The sequence below is a fragment of the Temnothorax americanus genome, unplaced genomic scaffold, assembly GCF_048541705.1.
Source record: "Temnothorax americanus isolate GAGA-0224 unplaced genomic scaffold, ASM4854170v1 Scaffold13, whole genome shotgun sequence".
Taxonomy (NCBI): Eukaryota; Metazoa; Arthropoda; class Insecta; order Hymenoptera; family Formicidae; genus Temnothorax; species Temnothorax americanus.
The window spans coordinates 215,265-242,647 of record NW_027509264.1 but is presented as its reverse complement, the minus strand read 5'-3'; the positions used below and the strand labels follow the sequence as shown (position 1 = coordinate 242,647).

At 39.2% G+C, this 27,383-nt stretch overlaps 2 protein-coding genes across 2 annotated transcripts in view; both read right to left on the bottom strand.

The window, feature by feature from the left end:
• Positions 1-5,321: 5,321 nt before the first annotated feature.
• LOC143894095 (uncharacterized) lies at positions 5,322-11,383 on the bottom strand. The gene is given in 4 exon segments (XM_077400170.1): positions 5,322-5,724; positions 7,820-7,955; positions 11,210-11,265; positions 11,376-11,383. Coding segments are annotated over 4 exon segments (603 nt in total).
• The window catches only part of Iav (transient receptor potential cation channel subfamily V iav), a 29,351-nt gene continuing 11,871 nt past the window's right edge, over positions 9,904-27,383 (bottom strand). Inside the window, exons 5-14 of the mRNA XM_077400230.1 lie at positions 26,147-26,383; positions 23,866-24,017; positions 18,491-18,707; positions 17,541-17,702; positions 16,973-17,170; positions 16,394-16,506; positions 14,879-15,228; positions 14,439-14,681; positions 14,039-14,351; positions 9,904-13,185 (exon numbers count right to left, since the gene is read on the bottom strand). Coding sequence (XP_077256356.1) covers positions 13,011-13,185; positions 14,039-14,351; positions 14,439-14,681; positions 14,879-15,228; positions 16,394-16,506; positions 16,973-17,170; positions 17,541-17,702; positions 18,491-18,707; positions 23,866-24,017; positions 26,147-26,383 — 2,160 coding nt within the window. The 3' untranslated portion in view covers positions 9,904-13,010. The remainder of the gene's footprint in view (positions 13,186-14,038; positions 14,352-14,438; positions 14,682-14,878; positions 15,229-16,393; positions 16,507-16,972; positions 17,171-17,540; positions 17,703-18,490; positions 18,708-23,865; positions 24,018-26,146; positions 26,384-27,383) is intronic.

The following is a 27,383-nucleotide window of genomic DNA, read 5'->3' as shown; positions in this document are numbered from 1 at the left end:
GAGGTGCAAAACGGCATTTTCTCGCAACGAGCCTTTAGATTCTTGAAGCCCTTAAATAATCGACACAAGTCGATCGTCGATTTCTCTTCTCTTCTTCTTCCTCTTCTTTAACTATAATATAGTTCCTGCCTTTTGTCGGAGCGCAATACGGCCAGCTTCCAGTAACAACTGTAACAATAAGTCGATCGTCCAACTAGTCTAATATTAATGTATACGGCAAGTAATCTAACCATCAAACTGACCGCGGGATCGGAGAGAGCTAAAAGTTTCGGAGCATTTCGGAAGGGTAAGTGCGCCGGTTCACAGCGCGTCGAACGTTCTTCTAGCGACGACTCGGCCGCGCGCGCGCGCGCGTCTTTATTTTCCGAGAATTGTTTACCGCGCGCCACCCGACGCCCACGCAAGGTTATACCGTAGCCGTTATTCGCGCGGCGAGGGCGAGACTCGAGCAGGCAGCCGCGTACGTCATGGCCCCATTATTACTTACCGGCTCGCTTACCGGTTACCCTACGTCCCCTACGAATTCGCGAGCCATCGCGAACGCGACACATCAGCATCACACATCTCGAAACGCGACGCATCTCCGCGAAAAAACGGCGCGATTCCGCGCTCGCGCCAAAGCAACGGCAGCGACGCCCGTCTTTAGGTCGGTTCTACAATCGTCGTACGTCGGAACGCAGCCGACGGTCCAATGAGAAAATTTCTTTTTCGAAAACGAATTCTCATTGGACCATCGGTTAGAGTGCTTTGGAGCGGGCTCGTTCGCACGTTCAAACGCGAGATCAACGCAACAGGGTTAAAAAATTGCCGCTTCTCGCGATACTTAACGGGTGGTGTGGGCAATCGTTTCCTCAACGAGACTCGTGTACCTATATTTATATTCTGGTATATTTGCGTCGCCCTCCGCGTCTCTGAACGCTCGACTGAACGTAAATGGCTATTCGTTTCCGATTGGACGGTATATAATATCTGCGGCGAGTCACTCAATCGAATGATTCCGTTAACGCGAATGAGACAGAAATCAATCGTTTGTTCGTAATGTGTAGGTAATCACATGTGCTTCGCGGTATTAATATATTATCCGCGCGTGTGCGAATATCCTATACCTACCGAATTGTGTAATTTCGAATCGCGATCCATTAATTCGGCCGTTGATTCGGCTCATCGTGTCGTACCTCGGATCGAAGTGAAGTTAGACCGATTTTTCGGAATTGATTATCGACGAAGACGAGGCGTCGCCTTCGGTAATGCCAGCAATGCCAACACATGGAGCCACGCGGCTTCTCCTTCTCGGCGATACGAGTGGTGGCGGTGGAGTGAGCGCGCGCGGCGCGCGGCGTGCCTAGTGACTAGCCCTAGTCGCCCTACCCCCACCACTCGTGCCGCCGAAAAGCCGCGGGCCCCGTGCCAGCGCCGCCCGTGGCTCCGTTTTGGATGATTTTGGTATCACTGGTCGTGGAGCGACACGGAGCGAGCAGCCGGTGGAGCGAGCGAGCGAGAAAGGATCGACGCAGAATCAAACGTCGCAAAGTGTTGCGTTTTCAGTAAGTGGAATCGTATTAATTGGCTTCTTTGCTTCGATACTCGTCGGCCGCGTGGCGCGATTCGACGTTCTTAATCATCGGTGATATCGATGAGACGCGTATCTTGCGACGTTTATTCGACGGAGATTTGTCGGGCGTACACTCGGCGAAGCGACGCGTATGACCAACATGGCGAGTATCTTACCTTTGACTTTAAACTCCAATTCTTATTCGCTCGCATCGCAATACGCAGAAAGGAGAGAGAGAGAGAGAACGTGCGCGTGATGTGCGTCATGCGTGTTGCTCCGAAACGCGAACGAGCTGTTTCTTTACTCGAAGAGCGGAAAACGCCCGAACGTGCAATCGGGAGCAACAAGTGCGGCGAGCGGCGAGTGCGGCGACCGGCGACGACGTGAAGTTGGTCGCGATAAATTTTGAAACCGCTCCGCCGCTCGCGATTGATTCGCTGTTCTAATGCTGCGACACTTTGCGGATGCCGAACGTAATCGCAGTCTCGTCGCTGTCGCGATTGTTCTTTCGCGGTTCGCCTTCGTTCTTCGGACGCGACAGAGTGCTCGTCGCATGCGATCGCTACCGTGCAAAGCACCGCGCGATTGTTGTGTTACGGGGATTAACGCATACACACGTGCATTAATCGCAGTTAACCCTATTTTAGCGAGTGAGTGCCATGAAGAAGCCGCGACGACGAAGGAGGTGGAGGAGGAGGAGAGGAGGCGGAGGCCTGGACGGCATCGGGCGACGGCGGAGCGATGATGGGTGAGTTTACTCGATGATTATTTATTTGTTTTATTACCCGACGAATTAATCGTTTATCTCCGCGATTGCCACCGTCTGCTGCGTTCCGCGCGTCACTTTGCCCCATCGTGTAACGTTAAAAGATTTTTGATTATTTTTTTAGAAGATATCTGATATTTGTTATATACGGGAAAAAAATACTTTTGACGTGTTTAATTTATGCGCGCGAGCATCAAATCTTTTATTTGTAAATTTTATATTAAAGGAAATGGATTGTTATCTATCTTTTATCGCTACTTTGTTTAGTTATCTTTACTGCGAGATGAATGAAAAATTTAATCCACGTAATAATTATTTTTTTAAATATATTTATTGAACGCTATAACGCAAATATATTTGTATTTTGCAGATTACAAACTCCGCTGCTGCGCATCATAAAGTGGTGAGTTCAGTTATTTTTTATTTTATTTGAAGTAATGAATGTTTAAGAAACATACATGTGATAAGATGCATACAAATTTAAAATAAAATCGAAACGTCAACGATCTTTCTGAAATAGATCTTCACCAGATCCATTGCCTTAAGTGAAACTTGAGTTACGGATTAATGTAATTTTAATTAGTCGGAAATTTGAGTAACTACAAAATTTTTATATATATATATATAAGAGATAAAATATAAAATTAAATTAAAAAACGGCGATTCTCTCAATGTTAAAATTTCAAGGATTTCCACCTTTTCTTTATTGAGACCACATAACATAATTACGCTTATCTCGGAGCGTAAAATTTTAGAAGACGAGTAATAGTGAATATTAGTCTCAATTTTCCGATCGAAACGAAGATAAATGTAAATTTAATTAGCATGGCATTAAATCTATGTAGATTTAACTCGTGATAATTATGATAAAATCACTGTAGTCAACACCGTAATGCGATGTATTTCCACATGTTTATCACATTTCCGTAATTTATAAACTAATAATTGTTAAATCATCGGTTACTTGTTACTGACAATTTTACTCACAATTTACTCGCGAATCATAATGGCAATGCTATATTTACTCAGATTACAATGACGTTATTACGCGTACAAACGCGCACAATGCGCATTGTAATTTAGATAAACCTGACATCCGATAGCATTACGTAATGATAGATAGATACACGTTGGCTCAATATTTTAGATTATCTTAAAATGACGTTTAGTAGTTTATCTACGATACAACAGTAATCACAGCGTTAAGTATAGCGACATTGTACAGAACAACAATAGCTGACTCAGAGAGACAATATGGACGGTAGAAGACGTACGATTGCTTATCTGTTGCTTGTTTCTCACTTGCGATGTTCGGCTTGATTTTCTCAGAAATGGCGAATCCTGCAACGTTCCTAAATGAAATAACGTATATCGGTGACATCACATATATGTTCAGATAGAATTTCGGGATTGATACTAAAAAAATGATCTTTAATTTTATATTTAATTCTGAAATTATTAAAACGCCTTAATTATTCTAATCGTGAATGAAAAATAATACGTTTTTATATAAAAAAAAAATAATTCTTTTTAGTTTGGCTTCCAACATATTTGGTCTATATTTCTAGATTCTCTGAGACATCTATAAATTTATTTACGAGATCATTTTTCGGAAGCACGTTACGTGTTACGTGTTACGTGGGAAGAATAAAAATGTCTGAATTATTATCGGGGAACGACGATATGTCCTTTTCGGTGATATTAGTCCATCCATCATTCTTATGTCAAGTTCTTGGTGTTCAGAAAGGGATGAATAATCGCTATATACGTCGTACGACAAGGGCGGTGCTGATCGTTCAAAAAAAGTGGCTATTGTTTTTTTTTTTTATATTTTAATACAGCGAGATTACTCAGCATTAATTGCAGTTTCGTCATTCTGTGCACGTCAGCCGAAAGTGAGCACGAAAACAGTGATCTACATTGACGGACCTTAACCTGGTTTCGTCTGGTTGACTAATGCGATCAACGCGGGAGAAGATATACGCGATAATGAAAGATAACGAACCTTGTTCCCTTCATCTTAATCGCGTAAGCTGCAATGCAGACATTTTTATATGTAGAAAACAGATCGAGAATTTAAAGTAAAATGATAACACACACATGATGACACATTAAATTTTTGCCTTAGTTAATATATGTATATGTACTAATAATATTTAAAAAAATATAAAATTTGACATTAAAAATATTTTAAAAATATTATTATACGAAAAGAGATGATAACAAAAAATTTCCCGTTCTGTTAGTACATATATTTATTGAATATATTTATTGAATATATATATTATTTCTATTTTTCTTTCTATAAGTTTTTTTTATATAACGTTACATATTTACGTACCTATCCAACAATGCATAAAAAAATATATAGAAGAAATATGTTCACAAAAATAACGTATCGAAAGACGGGTCAGAGCAAGTATTAACGGCGAGAGAAAGATTTCCCACCTTTCCCGACCAAGGTAATCTTCTTACACAAAAGTGCTCCCGGCATCTGAGACTCAGAAACACCGATAAAGATAAACGAGCTTTCGTGCTTAAGGATTAACCGAGTGGTTGCGTGTTCCGTAACGATCGATGAAGCGCGGACGGATAACCGACTCGTTTAAGTGTCCAATCGTTAAATAAGTGGTAATGAACGTGTATGGGCAGACAACGTGACGACAACGGTGCGGGACCTCGCACCATTGTTTAAGATTTGCAAACAAACTGTATATGACTGCTTGCTCACACAGTATTAACACATAAAAATTATTAGGCTTTGTTAATGACTTTACGAGATACTTTGTGCATTTCACACTGTAGTATTATATTTGAATATATTTACGATATCTTGAATATATATATAACACAAGCATTCGATGACATCACAATCGTTACTCTTATTATGATTGATAATAAAAAAGATCGTTAGATTATACATTTCGTAATTTCGAAAGTTATTAATTTTTTTATCTTCTTTCTGCAGAAATATGTTTATTTTTTATTGAAAGACGTAATAGCCTAAGCTTTAAGTTCTCGTAAGATAAGGCTTGTATACTTACTGCAAAGGGACTGGTAACGGTCGCTGGGGATGGTCCCGAGCGGGCACAGGCCCGGTCGGCCGAGCTTGTAGAGCTGCCGAGGTGCGGTGCGATCGACGGGTCCGTAATTACACACGAGTACTTCGACCCGATTCCCAAACCCGCCGGGCGTCGCCGCGGTCTTGTTCAAGTCGAGCGTGTAAATCGCGCGGCCGCAGCCAACGTAAATGAACGTCGCCGATGCGAGGGGAATGTAAGAGGAGAGTTGCCACGCCGCACTAGAATAGTTCACTAGTCTGAAAGGTACGATTATCTGGACTAAATGAAGGTGGACGGCCAACAACCAGCCTCGGGCCTCGAGCCCTCTCCGCATTGACGCGCAGCTTGAATTCAAATTAGGACGGGTCTCTTCCTAATTTGAGATGCTCTCGTAAGATTCGAGAGATTATCGCGCATCTTATAGATTTATCTTGATAATTACGAATGCATGGAAATTATTAATTAAGTTTTACGAGGGAACGTGAAAATAAGTAAGATCTCGTTTTGACACGAAGTAATATATATGATAATTCTAAAAACAGATACATGTTGCCTGAAAAAAATGCCATAAAAATTGTACATAAAGCTATCGTTTTATTCTTAATATTGTGAAAGGAGCGATATTTCTCTCTCTCTTACCAATTTGCTTAGCAAACGTATTCGGATAAAATTCGATATAAAAAGCTGTAGATATAAAAAAGAGATAGGGGTACTACATTTTTGTACAGCTCTCTTTCGAGCATGCTTTACAAGGTTAAAGTTCCAAGTCTGATTGTATCACATTTTCATGTGTCCTGTAGGAAATTGAAACCATTTTTTTCTATCAGACCGAAATAATAAAAAACGACAGAGGCTCGTTCGTAGTTGCTGGGGGGGGGGGGTCCATGTATACCGGAGTATCGAGTAATTTGAACCGGTACAATAGCACTCTCGATTTCCAATTTACCGAGAGAATACGCGATTTTGATTGTTCCCTTTGATCGTTCCCGACGCGACAGAAGAAGAACACCATCCGCTGTTCCTCTATTTCCACCCTCTGTTTTATACAATCGGTCTTCGGTCATTTTCCCTGACGGTCAAGTCTTCATCCCTCTCTTCCTCTTCCTTTACTGCCCGTAAACCTCTCGCAGTATCGACTTTAAAGAGTGATCGAAACGAACTGCTGTTCAGTGCACCACAAAAACATGTCAACATTAATTTAATCATCTTTGAAGAACGTTATCCTCTTTCCAAACTTATTAGACTAAATTGCAGATTATAATTTATTGTTTCTTTTGAATAAATGTAAAAAAAAGGAAGTAAAAATATAAAATAACTTTAATATTTTAGAATTAATTTGATGAATTTATTATATTTATATTATGAATTTTATATTTATTTCGCTATTGACAAAACGCTACAAATAAAAATATTATAAATTCTATCACGTTTAAGAAATTTTTTTTATATAAAAAGAAAATGAAAGGTACAGATATATATATATATATATATATATATATATATATATATTCGAAATCTTGTTAGCTTATTTTTTTAAATCTTATTTGATTCACGGAGGAATGGTAAAGAGGGAGCGCGAAAATCTGCGTTCGGGGTACCGAGATTCCTAAAACCAGCACTGGATTCCCATGAGGGTACCGCGATCGCGAGTGAAAGCAGAAACAAGGGTGGATATGTGGGATGAAATAGAGGATCGGCGGAAAGGCGGGAGGAAGACGAAGGGAAGCGAAAAACAGAGCGGTGGCTGCAAACCTTCCCCCAAAATTCGGGGGACCGAGTTAGGTGTGTCTACACGCCACGCCGCGCCGGGTCGAACATCGGGTATTCACAAAGGGATAGCGTCTCTCGACACAAAGGAGTCGTTCTGATCAACTCGGTACAAGCTATTGTACCTTTTTCTCGACAGCATTGTGATTCGCGGATGCATTACTATCGACCTATATACACGTAAGGAAAGCGTGCGTGTGTTTACGATTCTTGACGCACGATTTGTGTATACATCAGTATATCCCATATTATAGATAGCCAGTTATCTTCCACTTGTGGGGGTCTTCGATTTACATAGATTCAATATTTTTTTCTCAACAATAACGTCCCGAGATCATTAATTTTTAAGTTACAAATGATTGAAAGTAACGGAATTTTTGGAAACTCAAATGTCTGAATAGATGAAGGAAACGTTCTTTAATTTTAAATAATTTGATTTTAAATGAACTTTATTTTAATAAAATTTTAATTTAAATATTGTTAAAAGTTAATAAGTGAAAATGATATTATTAAAAATTGGGAACTTGCGACAAATAATAAATGTTCTTCCATCGATGTTCGCCAAAGAGAAATTGGTCGAACATCCACATAAATAAAAGGTGTCTCGCTAAATATGGGGCATTCTGTACATTCCATATATACATATATACTGTGCGCACTTTTGAGTTTTACCCGACTTCCGCGTTGTCAAAGTCTTCCACCTCATCGTACCACGATGTAATATGAAAGTGAATTCTTTCCCTAATACTCGTGCTATTTTCCACGCTGTCCATGTCGAGCGCATTTACATTCTGCCACACTCCAAATCGTTCTGCAACAAGCGACTTGTTTCAATAAGATTCCGTATATACCTCGATCTCGTACAGCGTTCGTCTTGAGAGCAATGGTCACAAAAACGAAATGCTCACAGTTCTGTTTTCTTAGCAATAAAACTTTTAGCTTGCTTCTCCAATTTTGCAGGTACGAAAATTGCTGTAATTTCGAAGAGAATATTTGACATTTTCAAAACAAAAAGATGTTACCGTCGGTTGTCGAGTTTCTTATTCTCATGAATACGAAGATTATTTTCGCGTGTTCTTATCTTCTTATCACCGAAATCTGTGAGCTCCGAATGAACTTTAAACTGAAATCCGAAAGCTCTCGATAAGAGAATTAGAGAATCGAGAGTACGGTCCTATATTATACATAACGCTGTATGCACGCGCGTATTTCGATATAGTTGTATCGGTAGAACAATTTCGCGTCTGCATGGGTTATTGGATATTGAAAAATAACGGCGCGGCGAGAGAGAGAGAGAGAGAGAGAGAGAGAGAGAGAGAGAGAGAGAGAGAGAGAGAGAGGGATGAAAAATGAGATATATCCGTCGAAGTTACTTGCCAACGTCTCGGCACTGATCCTTCTCGAAGAGCTTGCACTGCAACGCCCATCGACGTGCTATAACGGCGAGTTCGTCGTCCCAGATCTGTCGAAACAAATGATCTTTCAGACGCCGTCCACCACCCCCGGGATAAATGATTAAATATCGCGCGCGTGTCGCGCGTGTCCCGTCGATTTTTCTACCAATTCCATCATGGTCCTCGCGGCGGGCTGCGGCCCGGGATTTCCACGGTTCTCCTTGCCGCTCGCAATAAGGGCGCGATAAAGATTATGACTGTCGAGCACAGTCTCGATATCTTCCTCGTCGAGATTGTCGTTCTCCATATCAATGCAGTTCGCGCTCTCGCAGTCGGACTACAGGAATGAATAACGATGTGTAAACTGAGGATGCGCGCACGTTCTTTTGCTGTGAAAGGTTTCATCGTTCAATTTTGCAATTATACAAAATAGCAAATGTCTCGTAGTAATAAAAAAATCTAGGTTAAACGTATTGGATTTCAAAAAGCTCGAACGTATCCCAGCATATTTTATCATGATTGACTACCGAACGTACAAAATTATTGTTATTCTTTGTGGATGATCAAACAAGTTTATGTAGGCGCACGTGCGATATTACTCAAGCAGCCTCAATAAATATTTACAGGAAATAAGCACATAGTGTGATCGGGACAAATACGGCAATAATTTCTATCCTCGTTCGTTGACATTCTCCCTCTCGCTTCGCTGTAATGCGTGAGAAAAGATAAGAGATAAAAGATACGAACTGCCCTCCGGTTAAACCCCATCGTCGTCAACCCATTCGCACGATTAGTCACACGCGTCAGCTACAATTGCGTGCTTCAGCTTCTATCCGCGCTCCGCCCTCCGCTCTTAATCGCGCGACGTATATATAAATTTTCCTTTTCTTTTTTCTCCCCCGCGAGCTGCCCAACTTCAGGTCGCGTGAATCAATTTAGCGACTTCGACGGTTTCGAGATGTCAGATTGGTGAGAAAATTTATCGCGCAACGCGAAACGGAAATTTATATCGCCGCTACGCGAACCGACTCGCCGCGCGCCGCGCCGGTCGGCCTTACGCTTGATCGATGCGCGAACGTGAAACGAGACGTGTGTCTAAACAACGTACCGCGCGCGAAGTATCTCAATTCTGCATTTACTTATTACGGTCGAGAATTCGCCGCTGCCATGTAAAGAAATCGCTGCCACAGAGTGGGCCACTGATAAATTATCTCGCGGGCGGAATCCCCGGTACTCGGCACAGACCGATATTTTTATTTGCCTGCGTGGGGCACATTGCTTTCTATCCAAATTTATATCCTTTTCTTCTTCTTTCCATTGTTGCGGAATACCGCAGGATCTATATTTCACTTTGTTTAAATCTTATTATATTTCAAAAATAATAATAAATAACATATTTAACGGTATATATATAATGTTATTACATAGCATATTATAATATACTAGAATCAAACAATTATCAGAGATAAAAACATACGGAACAGAAAGTCGAACATTTAAGTAAGTCTGTTATAACGAAAGTGAAGGTGAAAGCGATATAAAATAAATATAAACCATTCTCTCTTCCGCTTATAAGGTACTGTTTGTAGAGCAATTTTGCAACGCCGTATTTCACCTTAAGTTTATAAAGCTCTCGATAGTAATATCAGTCGGTGAATTTCTGACGTAGCGGCGGGCTCGAAATTTGTTTGTTCGATCGTCCCCCCACGAGAGATATGTTATAGCATGTAAACGTGCCTGTTCGATAAGTTCGTTCCTTCTCCCATGCCGTGCGCGGCACGTGTTTTCATTTCGATATCGTAGCTAGGGCCGTCTCTCATATCATTATTGTTTCAATACGCGCGGGAGGTAAGAACTTCTCAAGTTACGTTACGTTTCCGAGACTGCCGAACATCTCGTCGTCTTTCCAGCTGCTTTCGCCGCAACAATAGATGGAGATTGTACACACGAAACAAGCGTATTGTAGACGCAGTGAATTACAATTGCGAGTGACTAAAAATGTCCAAGAATGATATCATTTGATATATGTAATATTGTATTAGCGATATGCAGTGCATTTTATTTTATGCATTTAACTGATTGTGAGTATAAAATGTCCAATATTTCTCGAGTAATAAGAAGAAATAAATATATAAAATTTAATATTCTCTTGCATATGTCCACGCAGGGAGCAAAAAGGTACAAATTTCACGAGTTTGGACTGCATGACGTGTTTAACGACATTGTAAATTTGCTTAACGTTTTAACGTAAAATAATATGCATATGCGACAACTCAATTTTGCAAGGGTTGATTGTTTTGTCAGTAACGCAATTTACATTTTCCGAGTAATGGTCTGTCAAACATTTTGATTAAAACTGAAAGTGTTGCATGAACAATGAAACGCAAAAGAATAAAATTAATTTAAGGAATTTTTATAGGTAATGATATATACCGACTTAAGGAGGCTCTTACCTCGATCATAAAACGACAGATCTTTATGAAGTTAAATTATGTTGTAAAGTGAACCACAACGAACCGATGCCCAAAACTTTAGCATAGGGGTTGACGATAAAAAATTTAAAAATATCAGTATTGAAATTCGCATTTTTAACACAGGGCATATGGTAAACACTAAAATTTTTACCGGAAGTGATGTATTTTCTCGGCAAGTTTGCGAGCCAGGTAAACAAAAAACTAAGGAATTGTAGTTAAAATAATAATATTTCTAATGATAAGAAGAAAACTTGGTGTTGACGATGAGTTATAAAAAATATTGTAGTTTTAATATGACGTACGACAGGTTAGGCGAATGATCTTCCGAGTGTCAAAATCGCGCGAAGTTTCTAACCTCACTTGCACATGCCTTTTTTCTGCACTGTATGGTAGCGGCATAATTATTCTCTCGCGCATTGACAACCTTTATTTTCGAGAATTTTCCTTTCATTTTCCCTCTCAGCATTCTCACGTTATATCTTTCTTTTAGCTTCATCTCTTCATCGCATCAATCCCTACAACGCTACACGGCTACGCCTCACTTAAGTAGCTGCAGACTGCTGCAGACAACGTTGTAACACGCGCATGTTATTATTCTGCTCTTTAGCACTGACGTAGTCAACTGACTTATTGTATAAATTTTAATATTTACACTAATAGAACATATAACTTACTCTTACACTACGTAAAAATCATTATTTATTTTTTTATTTAATTTTCCGATAATTTTATAACTAATTATTAATGATAATTTTTCGGTTGCTACATTGATTAGAGCAGCCGGGTAAGAGCCTCCTTAAAAATAATTTATTTTATACATGTATTATTGTATTATATACAATTGACATCCATGTTCAGACAGAAATTTTAACATCTGGAGATATTTTTGTCTCCAACGTGTGGAATACATCTTGAATACTATTCTAATCTTTAACGTGAACGACGCGGAAATTAAATAAAAATAAGAAAACAATTAATATTGCCATCAGAGAAGAAGTTATTATTCTCGCACAATATTGCAATTTGCCAAGCTGCTTATTTTATATTTAAATTGCATAATTGGCAAATCTTGTAAGAGTAAAAGTCCGAAATCTCCTTCAAAGTTGGAAAATATCTTCTAAAGCACGTAGGTATATGTTGCCTACGCTACATAACTGTTCTGTACCTTTGAGAAATTACTCAATGGCTTATTTTAATAGATATGTACATGTATGAGAAAATTTCTCATCATGCAACCCCTCTGGAAATTACGTAACGGTAAGTTAACATCATTTGGTCCCCGGCATATGTGTTTACTTTAATAATTATCATACGGAAGCCTGTTACTTACTTGGCGGCATGTTTTCCATAATGAGATATGCGCCTCGCGAGTAAGATTGAGTAATACCGCTATTATATTAACAGTATCCCATACACACAATACAGCTATATATGCAAATCGCTTTGAATCGATCGTTATATCTTTACAAACTGTTTAGCTCGAGCTTATATACTTCCCGTAAAAGCCCAAGCTCTTTTTTACGTTAAGCGCTACGTGGTACCATCAAAAACTAATTTATGCAACACTAATCTATGTTTCAAAGTTCATCCCGGGAAAAACGATAAGCCAACCATTTATACATATGTAAAAAGATATTGTCGATTAATTTTATCCCTCAGTTATTGTGCTCTTGTAATAATTACTTATAACGATAGTGCGCATTCTGCTTCTGGTTATTCCTAAATCATAGACATATCTATATATGCACAACTTTTAGATACGTTAAGAGATCAACTTTGCGTATTGTAGAATTAAATAAAGCACGTATAATGCCTGTCGCGCGTGTCTAGACTTTTTGAAACTTGACTCTATACGCGATATTTAAAATAAATGGCTTCGTTCGGGTGTAAGAGCTCTTTTGTGCGGGATCATCCACGTGCGCGACCCCACGGCGTTGACATTGACGTCGTCATCGACGTCGTGATCGGTGCAGCGCAAAATGTCATAAAGTCATATTAAGGACTGTCCGGTGCGTTCTCCCGCCAGGCCAATATTGTGTTCATGTCGGTAATGCCACGCGTGCTCCATGGCTCGAGCGGATCTGAGGACGACGTTGGCGGTGAGGCCGCCTTATTCCGCTCAATCGATTCCCTTCTCCTCGCCGGCTCCTCAATTTCCTTAGGCGATACCCTGCGCATGCATCGTAAAAATGCACCGACCGATTAGGGAAGCAGTCAATCGACTACCGATACCGTTCTATACAGGATGCCACTGGCTTTTTTTAACGCTATATGGATTTTTTAGTTTAAAACGACTCTCTAGACACGATTCTTCTTCAACAAGAATGTCAAGTAAATTGTTATTAATTGTTGCATGTTTGCAATTATTAATATGCCCATATTTGTAGCCAAGCTTCAAACTTCCAATTAGTTTCGAGTGAAATTTACTTTAACAATGATTTTGTCGTGTATTTTTATTATGTTATAAATTTAATATCTTTGTCAAAGAAAAATCGATCGGCAAAGAATCTGTAGTACAAACGGTGTGGAACACTGCGTAACTAACGATGTGGGAATTAGATGAGATTTAATTAATGTGTCATTTAAGTCGTGTGAATTAACGCGTCATTTTGCCGTTATACACTTGGAATGTGTCTGTCGTCACGGTTAGTTATATCTTGTTCAACATGTATCGATTTCCTGGTTTATGTCAGATATATTTGCCTGATTAGACAAAATGAGATCGATGACTGATAAAATTATTTAAGAGATATAAGATTATTTTCAGAAATGTTTTTGGATTCACATTGTATTTTTATAGAGCTACCTTTCGCCGAAAAATAAAGTTACGGTTTACTTTAAATTTAACAAACTCTGAGGTGAAATATAGAACTTGCATAACTTTCTCCTTGACAATTTTTATATATTAAAGAACATTTCGATGTGTGTGTGTGTGTGTGTGTGTAACTTTACTGTTCTCCAAGTGTATATAATTTATCGCGAAATCATCGGAAAATTTTGCAATTTATCGTTGACTTTATTACCTGTTCTTGGCCGTTTTCGGCCGACGTTTTTGGATTTTATCGGGCGGTTTAGTGGGAATGCTGCCGTTCTGCTTGACCTCCGGTTTAATTGTTTCGACAGAGGTCTTTTGTCCTTCGGTCTCGATATGATTCGTCGGTCTCTCTTCCGGATCATTCAGTAGCGGTCGATATCGCTGACTTCGCTCGACAGACGTCGTAGACGAGGAACTGTCGTCATCGTCGTCGCGACGTGACCGTCTTGATGTGGTAATGAATCTGTTATTCGCGGATTTTATCCTTCGAAGGCGAGCTTCAGTGCCGAGTAAATTATCGCCTGTAAAAACAATGGGCATGAATTCCTCAATTTATAAATAATACAAAATTTATGACAATTCTCGAACTTCAATAGTTTTGTACTTACCGCCGAGGTCATTGTCGCTGGACTCTATGAAATATTGCTTCTTAACGATAGTAGATTTCTCAGTGGTCGGCGGGGCGAAGTGTGCTAGAATTTGCGGATCGATCGTGGTTTTCATTGAAGCTTCGCTTGTGGCTACAGCGGACTTCGCCATTTGCAGTAGAGTTTTGTAATCTGTTGTAGTCTCGGAAGCGATAGCGAGCGCCAGAAATGGATCCTTGACAGCTTCTTCGAGTGCTTTCGTTTCTGTATTCGATACTTTTTTTTATATTCAATTCTATATTCAATTTAATCTCTTCGTATATAAAATCGCACGATTTTATATTCCATTAAAAAAAATACTCGAAGCATATTTTTGCTTTTAGTATTGGGAATATTATTAATGGAAACAAGTTATTAATTATCGATTATCAATTATCAAGAATTTGCATATCAGTACTTACGATTCGTATTTTTTAAGTTCATTGCCTCCACATCTTTCACGGGATCAATAGACTTGTCGATTAAATCCGTGAGACCTGATAATTTAGTTTGCTCCTCAATTGGTTGTTTATGCGGTTGCACACTTGCCACCGTTTCTGGGTTATTTTGGATTGTTTTCGCCTGCTGCTCGTTGAGGGCGGCTTTCGACTGCCCCGTCTTTATCTGTTTCGCGTCGATATTGGTAGGTATGCCCTCCGTCGCGGTGGATAAGTCAAAGTCATGTGCAAAGGCCATTACGTCCAAAGCTGCGGTTAACGCATCACCAAAACCTGCAGTAACTGCCGACACTTGCGGTTGACCGGCATTGGGACTGTAATGTACGCGAAATTAACGCGTGGCTATACAATGTTCCATACGGACAGATTGATGTAGCATATAAAATATTATATTTAAACGAATCATTATCAGAATAATTATATAAATAATACTTAATTTTCTCAAGTAATTAATAGACTTGCCACAATTAAAATGACAAATTGATGTTACAATGTAAATATATATCGTCCATCCATCCATCCATTTATCATGATGGTAAAAAGATATATGTGACTAATAAATTAAAAATTAATAAATTGAATCAATAAATTAAAATAACGAGGAAAAGAATATTCGAAATTGTGTGCACTTAAATCATCAGCTAGTTTACAAGATGTTAAGTTATTGATGCTTCTGCGAAATATTTGATTCTCTACGTTAAACGTATGACCTATTCAACTTACATCCTCCGCTACGTAAGTATTATGTAACGCATCGCGTCGAGCCTCATAAATATTTAATAGACTCGAGATACGGTCACGTTCGCGCCGCTGTTACGCGTTCGTTACGTGGAAGCATAGCCAATCTGTGAAGGACTCCGATGTTTCTAGACGCTTGCGACGTTAGCTATGTCCGGATTGCAGGTGGCAGGCTCGACGGAATTACGAGGTGCTAAAAAGTATCGTCCGCGACTGTCTCTCTGACGGTGAGTCACTCTCCGCAAGGGCGATATTGTAAATTTATGCGTGGCAAGTCGCAAACGTGTGGAACGGTCGAGATGCAACGTTAGCGAGTATTTGAAATAGATTTATCTGTTTTTTTTTGTTCCTTATTGTATACGTGCATGTAAAATAATTATATAAAATGTAATAAAAAGAAGTATAGCTATTTGAAAGTTTTTATCACATCAACAGGGTAATAAAACTTAAACAAACAATGATATAATATAACTATGATCAAAATAAAAATATATATTGCAGTAAAATTAGAATGAAACACAAAATATATATTATTATAAATTTTTGTCTTATAATAACGTGATATTTAATAAATATGTATGTTATAATTTATAACAATAATATAATAGTGAACTGAACATAAAGGCGAAAAATTGTCAGACAACACGAGTATTTTGAAATTATACGGAAAGGATAATAAAAAACAATAAGTTACTCTGGAGAAATACGGTATATGATGAGATGCGATGAAAGTATCATTACCTGACTACTCGCACAGGAGTAGAGAAGGACGCGCGACCCCACATTATACGACGGAGTTCTTCGCCAGTCATACCTCGTTTTCTCAATTCGTGTATCGTGACTTTTCCAACTCGCTGCAAAAGTACATGGAATGAAGTGGTAAAATTATAACGACGTCGCCCGTATTACGATACTTTTATAGGTGCAATTGAAAATGTAAAAAGCTGTTTACCAGTAATTACATACGAGCAACGTTCTTCTAGTTCTTTTAATTAATAGCATTCAATTGGCGTTAGTGAAAATTTGTTTATCTAGGAAATAGTGAGATTTAATAAAATATTAATGCCATTAATTTTTGATCGATTTTTAGAGTAAATATTTCGCGTAGTTGTGCCATTCTGACGAAATTTAACTACACCGTAGTAAAATTTGCTGCGTGCATTTTACGAGAGTCGATATCAGAACTCGTATCAGTGGGACGCCGATAAATAAATTCTGACGCTTGATGCACTGGTATGGAATAAATCTTTGAATATACATTGCCGCCGGCGCGCGCGCGCATACGTATAAAAAAAGAATAAATATAAGTAAATAAATCACCTTCCAATTAGCCACGGCGCCCTTACGCTGCTTCGCTTTGGTTTTCGATTTGCTTTTAATAACCAGTACACCCCTCTGTTCCGACGCGGGATTGTTCGGATCGTCGCCGGGTCCCAACTTGATGCTGTATTCCTGCAGGTAATTATGGGCGTCTTTCTGGGATACGGCGCGTTCCAAGGACACCACGATTTTTGCCCACTTAATAGGAAATCAATAAAAAAAAAGTATTTAAAGCAAATTAGATCAAGAACTATTTGTGACATTTATTTACGTGATCTATGTCACTGTAGCTATAAATAAATAATTTCACTCATCATTGAATCTTTGTATGGGGCAATTAACAATAGCTCGAGTACTTTTATTTCCGTTTTTACCAAAACTTGTCGACAGTTTCTATCAAGTTTAGTTCACAACAATTAATTTTTAATTTAATAGTTAAAACTTTGTGAAAATATTGGAAAATTATTTTAACACTTTCTCTAACATCCACAGAAAAATAATCCGTGAACAACGGATTGTGAAAGTGAACGCTAAATTAAAAAAGATCGTGAATTATTTTAATACAAACCTGCTTGACGAATTCTTTTTCGCTTTGCTCGATAACGTGTGCATATGTATTACCCATCATGGCGATTAACATGTTGAGCAGCAGTATGGGCACCATTACCATGAAAATCGCGAAAACCGCCTTGCTCAAGTTAGGGTAGGTCGTGTTACTCAAATCCGCGTACTGCAATAGACACGCAATAAACGCAATTGGATAAACGCAGTGCCGGTAAATCGTCGCGACAATTATACGCGGGCGCTAATAAATAAGCGGCCAATGCCCGATGTTGCGTGCCCGCCGCGCGACGACGGAAGCACGTAGAATTTTCAAACGGAAACTCGTATTTTCCATCGTACTACGGTCGCCCCCCTTTTAATTCGGTGCAACGAGTTAATCGTTATACGAACTGCGAAACCGAGCAATGATTTTTACGGAACAGGCAGTATTTTATGCACCCGCCCGCGCGTTCATGCAGACGCGCGCGCGCGACCGTCGCGTCGGCGTCGTGCTAAATCTTTAATTTCGTCAGGAAACCATATTGTAGTGTATTCTGTGCGACGCGGAATTGTCCGTGATTGAAATTCAAGATTCATAGCCATGTGTCCTGATGCACCATCGGAATAACGGAATGATATAAACGTGCGTGCGACGTTTAATCTTTGTCTTTGACATATTGTAATTAAACTAATGTCTCGCAATGCTCTAATAAAACATTTAAAATTTATTTTGGAACACAAAGAGTAACGGATAAGATAAATAAATGAATCCATTCAATGCAGAGACGGGCAGAAACGTTATTTTTGGCGAATGTAGATAAAACAAGTTATAGGATAAGATTCAGAGTAAGAAAAGAGATACGCGTGAGAGGATTATTATACGCATTTATGTGCATGCGTGTGTATAAGATAAGGGTCTGCAATAGAAATTGCCACGACATGTGCCAATAAAGCAGTAATCTATGGTGAGCTTACGTTATAATCGCCGAGGGTTATCTGAAACAGCGCCATCCAGGTCGAAGGATAGGAATGATAGAGAGATGATTTCACCCCGGGGAATCCCTTGTAAAGAAAGTAAAACGATTGCGAGAATCCGAAGAGCATGACCGTGTAGATGATACCAAAGGTCAGCATGTCGCCCGTTATCATGCTGTACACCATTGTGACGAACGGACCAGTCAATCGAATCGCTCTGCAAGAGAGAAATTACATATAATGTTATAAGAGAGTATATGTATATATCTTGAAGAATATACATATAAAACATCTCGTTCAAAATTTACAACAAAATTTTATGAGAAGCATAAAAGTAGTGTGGATGATAGTGTCGAAGAAAAAAAATATAGGCCTTTATTCCGCGTCGTGTATTATAGTTCATTTTGAATTTAATTACACAGTGTTTCACATATAGCGGTCTCAACAAAATTATCATTATCGCTGTTTATACGCGAATAAACTATCGTCATGTTTCATTCAGTGGTTCGCGCATCAAAGTCCGAGGTAAATCAGTATATTAACGTCATCGACATCGATTTTACTCGTATGATTCAAATACGCTTAATGTTATGCACACAAAATCTATCGTAAAACATTTGCCGGCGTGATATATGTGGGACGCATGATTGCGTCCCTCTAATCCGCCAAAATGATGTATCTTTTTCCTCGCGCGCGGCAATCGGTGAAGCTAGATTGAAATATCATCCTATACCGCAAACAAATTCATATATACACATGTGTCTTCTTTGCGGTATACGTAATTAAGCTTATAACACCGATTAATATAAAAGTGTTGTTCACGATTACCGTTGCGCCGCTATCGTGACCGTTGAATGTGTATAGAAATAATGGTTGATTTGAAAACCGGTTTTATATTTTGTTTTCGTGAAATGGTCCAGATATCATTTGCATTTACCGGTATTAATTCGCACGTACAAAGAAAGCTTTGGATAACGAAATGTTCAGTTAACAAGTTAAAAAGTGCATGGCTTTGAACACTTGATATCGGAGTTCAGTTATCGCGTTTCCAGTAGCCGCGATAACACGAATAGGTCAGGCACGAAAAGTGCTTGTGCAGCAATCCGGTGCGTGCATATGTAAACTACTCTTCTTACACGCAGCTCACAAATTTATAACGAGGAAAACAATTAAATGCTAATAACTCTACCTAGCAGAGAAATTTAAATACATTATTGATTAATCTAAAATGATCGATAATACGATTTAACTAGACATTTCTTTAATGTTATTTTCATAAAAATAATATTTAAAAAATGGTTACATAAGTGGTTATAGAGAAAACCGTATATTAATTTTTGATTTTTAGCTATTAAAAGCTATCAAAAGCTATTAAAAAATATTATATATCGAATAATTAAAATTATTCTGCATGTTGTACATAAATGAATTTCAATAATAAATTGTGAAAATGACAAGATTAAATTGAAAAAGAGGAAATTTATTGCGCAGTATATGTAGAACGCTTAAAGCGTTTAAAGGCCTTTTTATTGATATCCCTATACTCACAGCGAGAGAAAATTTCATTTTAAGTTAGCGTATTACTGATTGCATTAACTTTGTAATATTCCAGTGTAAGTAAGTTACGACTCTTTCGTTATCGCAAAGTTAGAATCGCGATAACGAAATAAACTAATATAAAGCAGACTTCGAATAAAGTATTAACGTATTATACTTCGTCGCCATTAAAACAATTCCCTGAGAAAGATTTACTTCAATACATATTATCTACATTGCCTAACATAAACCGAATGTTTTCTATTTCACAATCACACATATTCTTGTATAATATAATATAAGAAACGTAATATTAATAAATAATTAACAAAATTTAATTTTGGTTTTAGCTAGTTAAATAAAAACATAAAAATGGAATTATTATATATATAAATTATTTTGTTTTACGTGTGTTATACTGGATTTTTTTCATTCTTTTTCACCCGTCGATTTTTTACGCTTTGAGAATCGTGCGCTGTGCAGCATTTGCGTATGGTTATTGCGTATGGATTACAACCAACGGTACGCATCGCTAAAATCAAAATGATTCGTAATTCGAGACTCGCGGCATCCGGCGTATCATACGCGAGCACAATAGAGGCACGAGCCGGAACCCGGAACTAGGATCGGGGAATCGAAGGACGAGCTGGACGAGCGATTAAAATCGATGCCGTCGCTGCCGCCGTCGGAACGGCAACGGAAAACAAAAGCTTTTTAATCCCGACGCTGCATCCGCGCCCGTCAACAGACAGACAAATTTTTCAGATTCGTCATTCGTCTGTGGGATTAAGATTGAAGAGACTCGCGTGGCTCTGTGAATGAACGAACGAGCGAACGGACGGACGGACGGACGGACGGACGGACGGATGAACGAATGGCGAATGATCGACGAATAACGGCGGAGGAGAGAACATCGATCGAGCCTCCATTAACTCCGACGACGCCGACGTCGTCGCCGGTCGGTCCTACCCTCTTCCGCTAATCGATGGGTGACCTTATCTTGTCAAGGGTTACCGACGCCCATAAATCTTCGGCCTTTTTCTCGGAGTAAGTTCAAGGGAGGGTACAGCCGCGATAGAAAAGACACTACGGATATACTCCGGTGTAACTCGCGCGGTATAGCGAGCGCGGTATAAGCGATGCAACTTGGATGAGGGATATAACATCGTTGTCCCGGGTATCGCGTATACGTTGTCCCGGGAAAATCAATAGGAATGCCAACTTCCGCTCGGCAAACAAGTTTCCGCTACGCGAGTCTTCCTCATCGCTACTTTCAGTAAAGTTCAAGAGAAAGACGTCACATTCTATCTTTTTTTTTTCTCTCTTCATACAGGTCTTTTGGCAATTATATCAGATTATTGCCAACTGAGTTACCACATCGATTTTACAACGATGACTTATAAATAAAGCATTTTATTTCTTGTCACTGTAATCAATACTTGATTCTGAGAAAAGGACTTCAAATATATAATTAATTTTAACTTGCTATTAACCTTGCGTATACGCAGTGTTCAAGAAAAACTATATACATTTTAACTCTAGGACTAATGTTAAAAAATAACATCTGTATTTCTTGAGGAGTTACATGAATGATAATTTTATTTCCGTTTAATTCGTATTCATCACTCGTACATGACTAATATGAATTGAGCAAGATATAAAATCTTTTAACGGTATCTGTATCAATATCATGATTTCCAAGGAAATGCAGGTTTAATGTATTGACACAGGCTTAATATTGCTTTTGACGCTGACAAAGCGTCAAAACGTATTAAGCCAAAAAAGGGGATAAATTGCACGATGAGTAATATCGCGAGAAAAAAAAATCAGAGTGTCATTATCGACGCTGTAATTTAATATATCCTTTGAAGTTCAGGACTGTAATGAAGGGCTAACTATGTTACCAGGTCTCTCCATAAAGTGGACTACAATATATTTTATTTATTTAGAGCGGCACGACACGTAGGGAGCCGCGATATTCCCTGCGCATAATTACTGTCCATCAGGATCCTCTTTAGACTCCCGGCATCACTTCGTTTAAGTATACGTATACGTGCAGTAATTCCTCAAAGGCCCTCGATGCCACTCGGGTGTTTCTTGTCTTCCATCACGGCCTGTCGTTCGCCTTGGCATGCAATAAGCCACAGTCACGCCTGAGATTAATTTCGCACAAAATTTAACGGGAGCCCGCTACAACCCGCCTCTAAAGTTACGGCCTAAGTGCTTTACGATGTACCATTTACGAGCCGCCGTTTTACGTCTGTTTAAATTCAATATACACTCTTTGCGCCTGCACCAAGTTCCAGGAACGCCTCTGTATACCTTATAGCTAGCTCCCAGGCACCTTATACCTTAGGCACAGCTGGAGGGCATGGGAAGAGGGTAACAAGAGCCAGCATAATGCTCTCTTCCAAATCGTTGATACTTTGAGCATTTCATCTCTGAGAATCAAAGACGAATTTGATAAAGTCTATTGTATTATATTGTATTATATTTTTATATTTCTGCATAAAGATCGTAGAAACGTGAATTATAATGGATAAAATAACAATAATAATATTTGCGAGTACGACTACACTTAAAGAAAAGAAATGAAAAGGGAAACTTCTGATTGGTTTCCTAGGAAAATTTAATAGTATCAAAAGGTAATATTGCTCCAACGATCAGTATCTGATTTGTAAAAAAAAAAAATATAAGTGAATTAGTAGCTACTTGACACTTCACGTACCCGCCGAAATATAGCGTTTTAGTGATGTTTATACGTGTGCAGTCGGACCGCGGTAGAACAAATCGAGTTTTCCGAAAGGAACAGCTGCAATCCGACTGTTCTATTCCCGATGTCGGGCACGTAGATTTGATATCACGTATTAGGAACATATAAGCACAATGCGAATGCACGTCCTCGCTTCTCGATAAACCATATTTGTCCCATTCTTCGCGGAAGTACATCCGACAAGAGGCGTCGACATTCGTCAAAGTGTCGTTAAGCAAGAAAACGTTTGCTATAGAAGCGTGTCGTTCGAGTAAGTAACCGATGTAGGAAGCAGAGAGATTCACGATTTGTGGAAGTTCTACGCAAAAACGGGAAACTCTGCCAGCAGAATGCAAATGATGATTTTCTATTATGGTGATTTATTACGATGCCTAAAAACGTACATTCTTATAAAACTGAAATTATAATAGTACTACATAAAAGAAAGTAATTAAATAAGTGTCAGGTAATACATCGTGTAAGCTTCTTTTTTAAACTCACGAATAACTTCTATAAATCGAATTATCCTGTCACCTAATATTAAACATTGTTTGCGTTGCAATTTTATTAAAAGTTTTAATTTAAAACTTATAATGGAGAATGCATCCTTTCAAAAATAGAAGTTATACGCTTTTTTCAGCTTTGCCCTCGATACTGCGATATCTTTTTCTCCCTCGTCAATCTACCATATTTAGATCGCACCTTTTTTTACAATTACGTAAAAATAACCAATCACCATTATTTCCTACACGTATACGTGTAATTCTGAGAGATGCAGCGAAAAATACGTTAAATTATACCCAAAGGAAGGATTTGCCGTAGAAGAGATCCATTCGATATGGCCAGAGTGTGTTCCGACAAATAGCGTGTGCCGTACATACAGGTGGCTGTAAACACGTCGCCAGTTTACCTACACGCGGCGATTGTCTGTGGCGGTCGCGCTAAAATGATGCGTGAAACAAATGGGTGGCAGCAATGTAACGAGTGCGACCTGGGTCGCGTCGCGCCAGTAAATTGCAACCACTTTAATTTCGCAGCTTCCTTCCTTGCGTCCTGCGTCCCGCGCGCCTCTTGTTATATTACTTACCCGGCGAAAAACATAAGAAGAAACCATGAGCCCGGTACGGCGTACACCAGTATCGCATCCTCCGCGTGCCGATCGCCAGCGATACGACATGGAATGCACGCGAGAATGAGCAGATTGCTGATCACGAATATCAACTTGGCCGGTTCGTGGCTCTGAAATGCAAATGCGCGCAGGCGGAACGTTAGCGCGGCCGCATGCACTCTCGCAACAACGTTTCAGGAACGTTCGCAAGGGAATCGATATTTTCGTGCAATTTCGATACCCCCGTATAACGACTGCGTCGTTACGACGACAGCGACGACGCACAGAGTGGAATTTGCTCGACGCGTATACGGAAACACAGGAACAAAGTACTTCGATAATACGATTGTTGCTCTATCGCCTTTAAGATCATTAGATTTCAGTTTCATATTAATATAAAGATTTTCAAAAAATTGAAAGGTTTATTTATTTTATATAAAATAAATGAACCTCTCGTAAAAAATCTAAGACAAAAAATATTATATCACGTGTGCTTTTTTGAAGAGAAATTGATGTTACGTATAATAGTTGTGATATTAACATATAGGGAACTAAATTTGGGCTTACATTTACACAAATAAAACATTTATGTATACACGTAGGTTGGGCAAATTACACATTGTGCGACGCGACTTGTGTGGGCTAGCGCGTGTTAACGTTTTTGAATCGTCGCAGTATTAATTATCCACAAATCGAAGCGGATACACGGACTCGCATTTAATAATGCAACGATACAGCTTACGTCCGATTGTATTGGATCAGAGCGACGTATGTGTACTATTGATCCATCACAAGCAATAACCAACACGATATGTACAATATGTTATACATGTATATTCGCTCTTAATTGATAGATATGGATAGATAACCAATAGGCACACTAATGCGCCGATATTTTGTACATTTTTTCGAGAATTCTTGAGCCGAGAAGCACATGATATAAATTATATTGTACACGATATATATATATATATATATTACAAAATGGATTTGGCATACAGCTATAATTTCTTCTGAAATAGAAAATAGATTAAAATTGATAGGAAAGAAATTTTAATTTGGAAGTTATACATAGCTCATAATTTGCTGGCAGGAAAGACTCCATCTTTTTACCGAAATATCACATCTACCAAAAAAGTTTTCAACGCGATCAATCATTGCCATTGCAGCAGTGCTTTTCCTGAGATTTCAATTTTCTATGATATTATCCAGCTATAATATGATATATATCGCGAGAAACAATTAAATAATTAAATAAAAACATATTAAATTATTATGTGACATTAATTATGCGACGCTGATTTATTATGAAATATAATAAACAATAATTATCTTTTTATTTATGTAATTATATTCAGCTACGATATATCGTTTCTGATTATACATGGATTACTACAATTAGCAGTAAAGAAAAGACAGAAAGAGCCAATCGTTAGACCGCTACTCTTGTCGTTATACCGCTACACGTAATGCTTCGGTAATCGCCGACCTATCCTTCTTTTATTCTTCGGGCTCATTAATGCGTGAAAAATTAGTACCACGAATGTACAGCTTTCTTCGGCAGTCATAGGATATACCTAGGTGCATCCATAAATCCGTGATCCGTTACAGTTTACCCAGCCTCAGGATTTGCGTAACTGCATGGCTAGACTTAACCGGTATCGCCGTACCGAAATTGCACCGTTGAGTATCGGCATTCGCGAACCATCACGAAACAACGGAATATTTCGCGATCGAGGGAAACGACGAAGATGATGCAGCGGAGATGGGAAACAGGAGTGTTTTTGCAGCTTACTAAAGGATTCTAGATCTTACTCGTTATATAAAAAATTAATTATTTGGCAAAGCAATCCATTGGAATTAAACTTTCTTTTAGAGTTAAGTTTATACTTATAATTGTGCCTCAAATTTTATGCAACTTTGTGCATAATAATCTAAAAGAAAATTATATATTTCTGTATTTAATTAACTTTTTCAAAGTTATTCCATTTTTCTTCACAAATTATAGGGTGATTTGACAAATCACACTTTAAAATCTTAAATTCTAACTCTTATATATATCTCTATCTTATATTCTTTATTTAATAACGCGAAAATTAAATTTGTTGGTTCAGTACCCATCCATATCTTTGCGATTTAATTAATCTGTTTTTCGAATTGTAAGTAAGCTACAAAATCCAGATCGCGATCTCGCGGGCCCAAACGGTAAAACGCTCCTGACGGCGAGGTCACCGCGGCGGAAAAAAATGTACGAGCCTACCAGTTGCTTCAGGAACGACAGCGGACCGACGTTGATCATCTCGCCGCCCAGCTGCACCAGGATGTAATTCAGCACTCCCAGCACGGTGATGCACTCCGCCGCGGTGCGGACGGCGTCCGTTATTTCCTCGGGCCACTGCAGCAGCACGGCCTCCATGTCCGCGGGCCTGAAGTACACGGCTAAGGACAGCGAGGCCAGGTGAAACACCAAGATAATCAATCGCTTCAGGAACTGCAACTTTTCAGCGGAGAATAGATGTCGGCGTATGCACCTACGGAACTTTCCGCATCGATTGGCCGGAACATAAAAGCAAAGTTTTACGAGCGGTAATATAGGGGCGGACTCGCGAAAATATCGCCGGTCCCAGGGCTAAGCTCAAGGGGGCTTGGATACCAGTCGAGCCCCTTGAGAGAAGATCGATTTCTCTCTCGCATATTTCAGATCGGTTAAGCGTTGTATCTGTTCTCAGTTTCTCAGTATCAAAAACGTAACTTTATAATCGATAGCCTCCTTATATCTCATTACGTCAAATACAACGGAAATATAATTCTTCATTTTCATATTGCATATCTAACATCGCGCGCTTGTTTATTCACGAATGACATCGATTCCAAATATAGCAAAATTTTACAGTTCGCGAACAGCAGCTCGCGCCACGGGATTATTACCCGCGTTATCGCGCCACGCTCGTATTATCGCGCGATAATCCAGACGCAACGTTTATAGTCTTTCGTTTTATCTCCAACTTATACGTTATCGCGCCACTTGTTTGTAAAGTGCAGTAATAGCAGACGTTTCGTTTTAACGGATAAAAACATTCTAACGAACCGCTCCGAGATTGACTCCGGTACGATCCGATAATAGGAAAATCATAGCCAAACGGACACAGTATAATACTGCATATTGCGTCCACGTGCGGTCCGAGTGTGGCCGTGATTAGTGCCATAAATGGGGCACGTTATGGACGCGGTGCAGTTATAATATGCGCGATACGCGCCTGTCTGCTGAAGCCTTCGGCGTACGTACGAAAGCTCGTTTGTGATGCGATCGTAATTGCAATCAACCCGCCCGTATAACTTCGATAGCCATCGTTTCGAAATCACTGAGCCACCATGGACCCGCGACAGACTGACTTGAAATAACCGACGCAATTATACCGCCATCGCCGGAAGCCTCATCGACGTCACTCGACCGATCGACCCGAGTGTTAATCGTTTCAAGTCACTCTAGAGAGAGA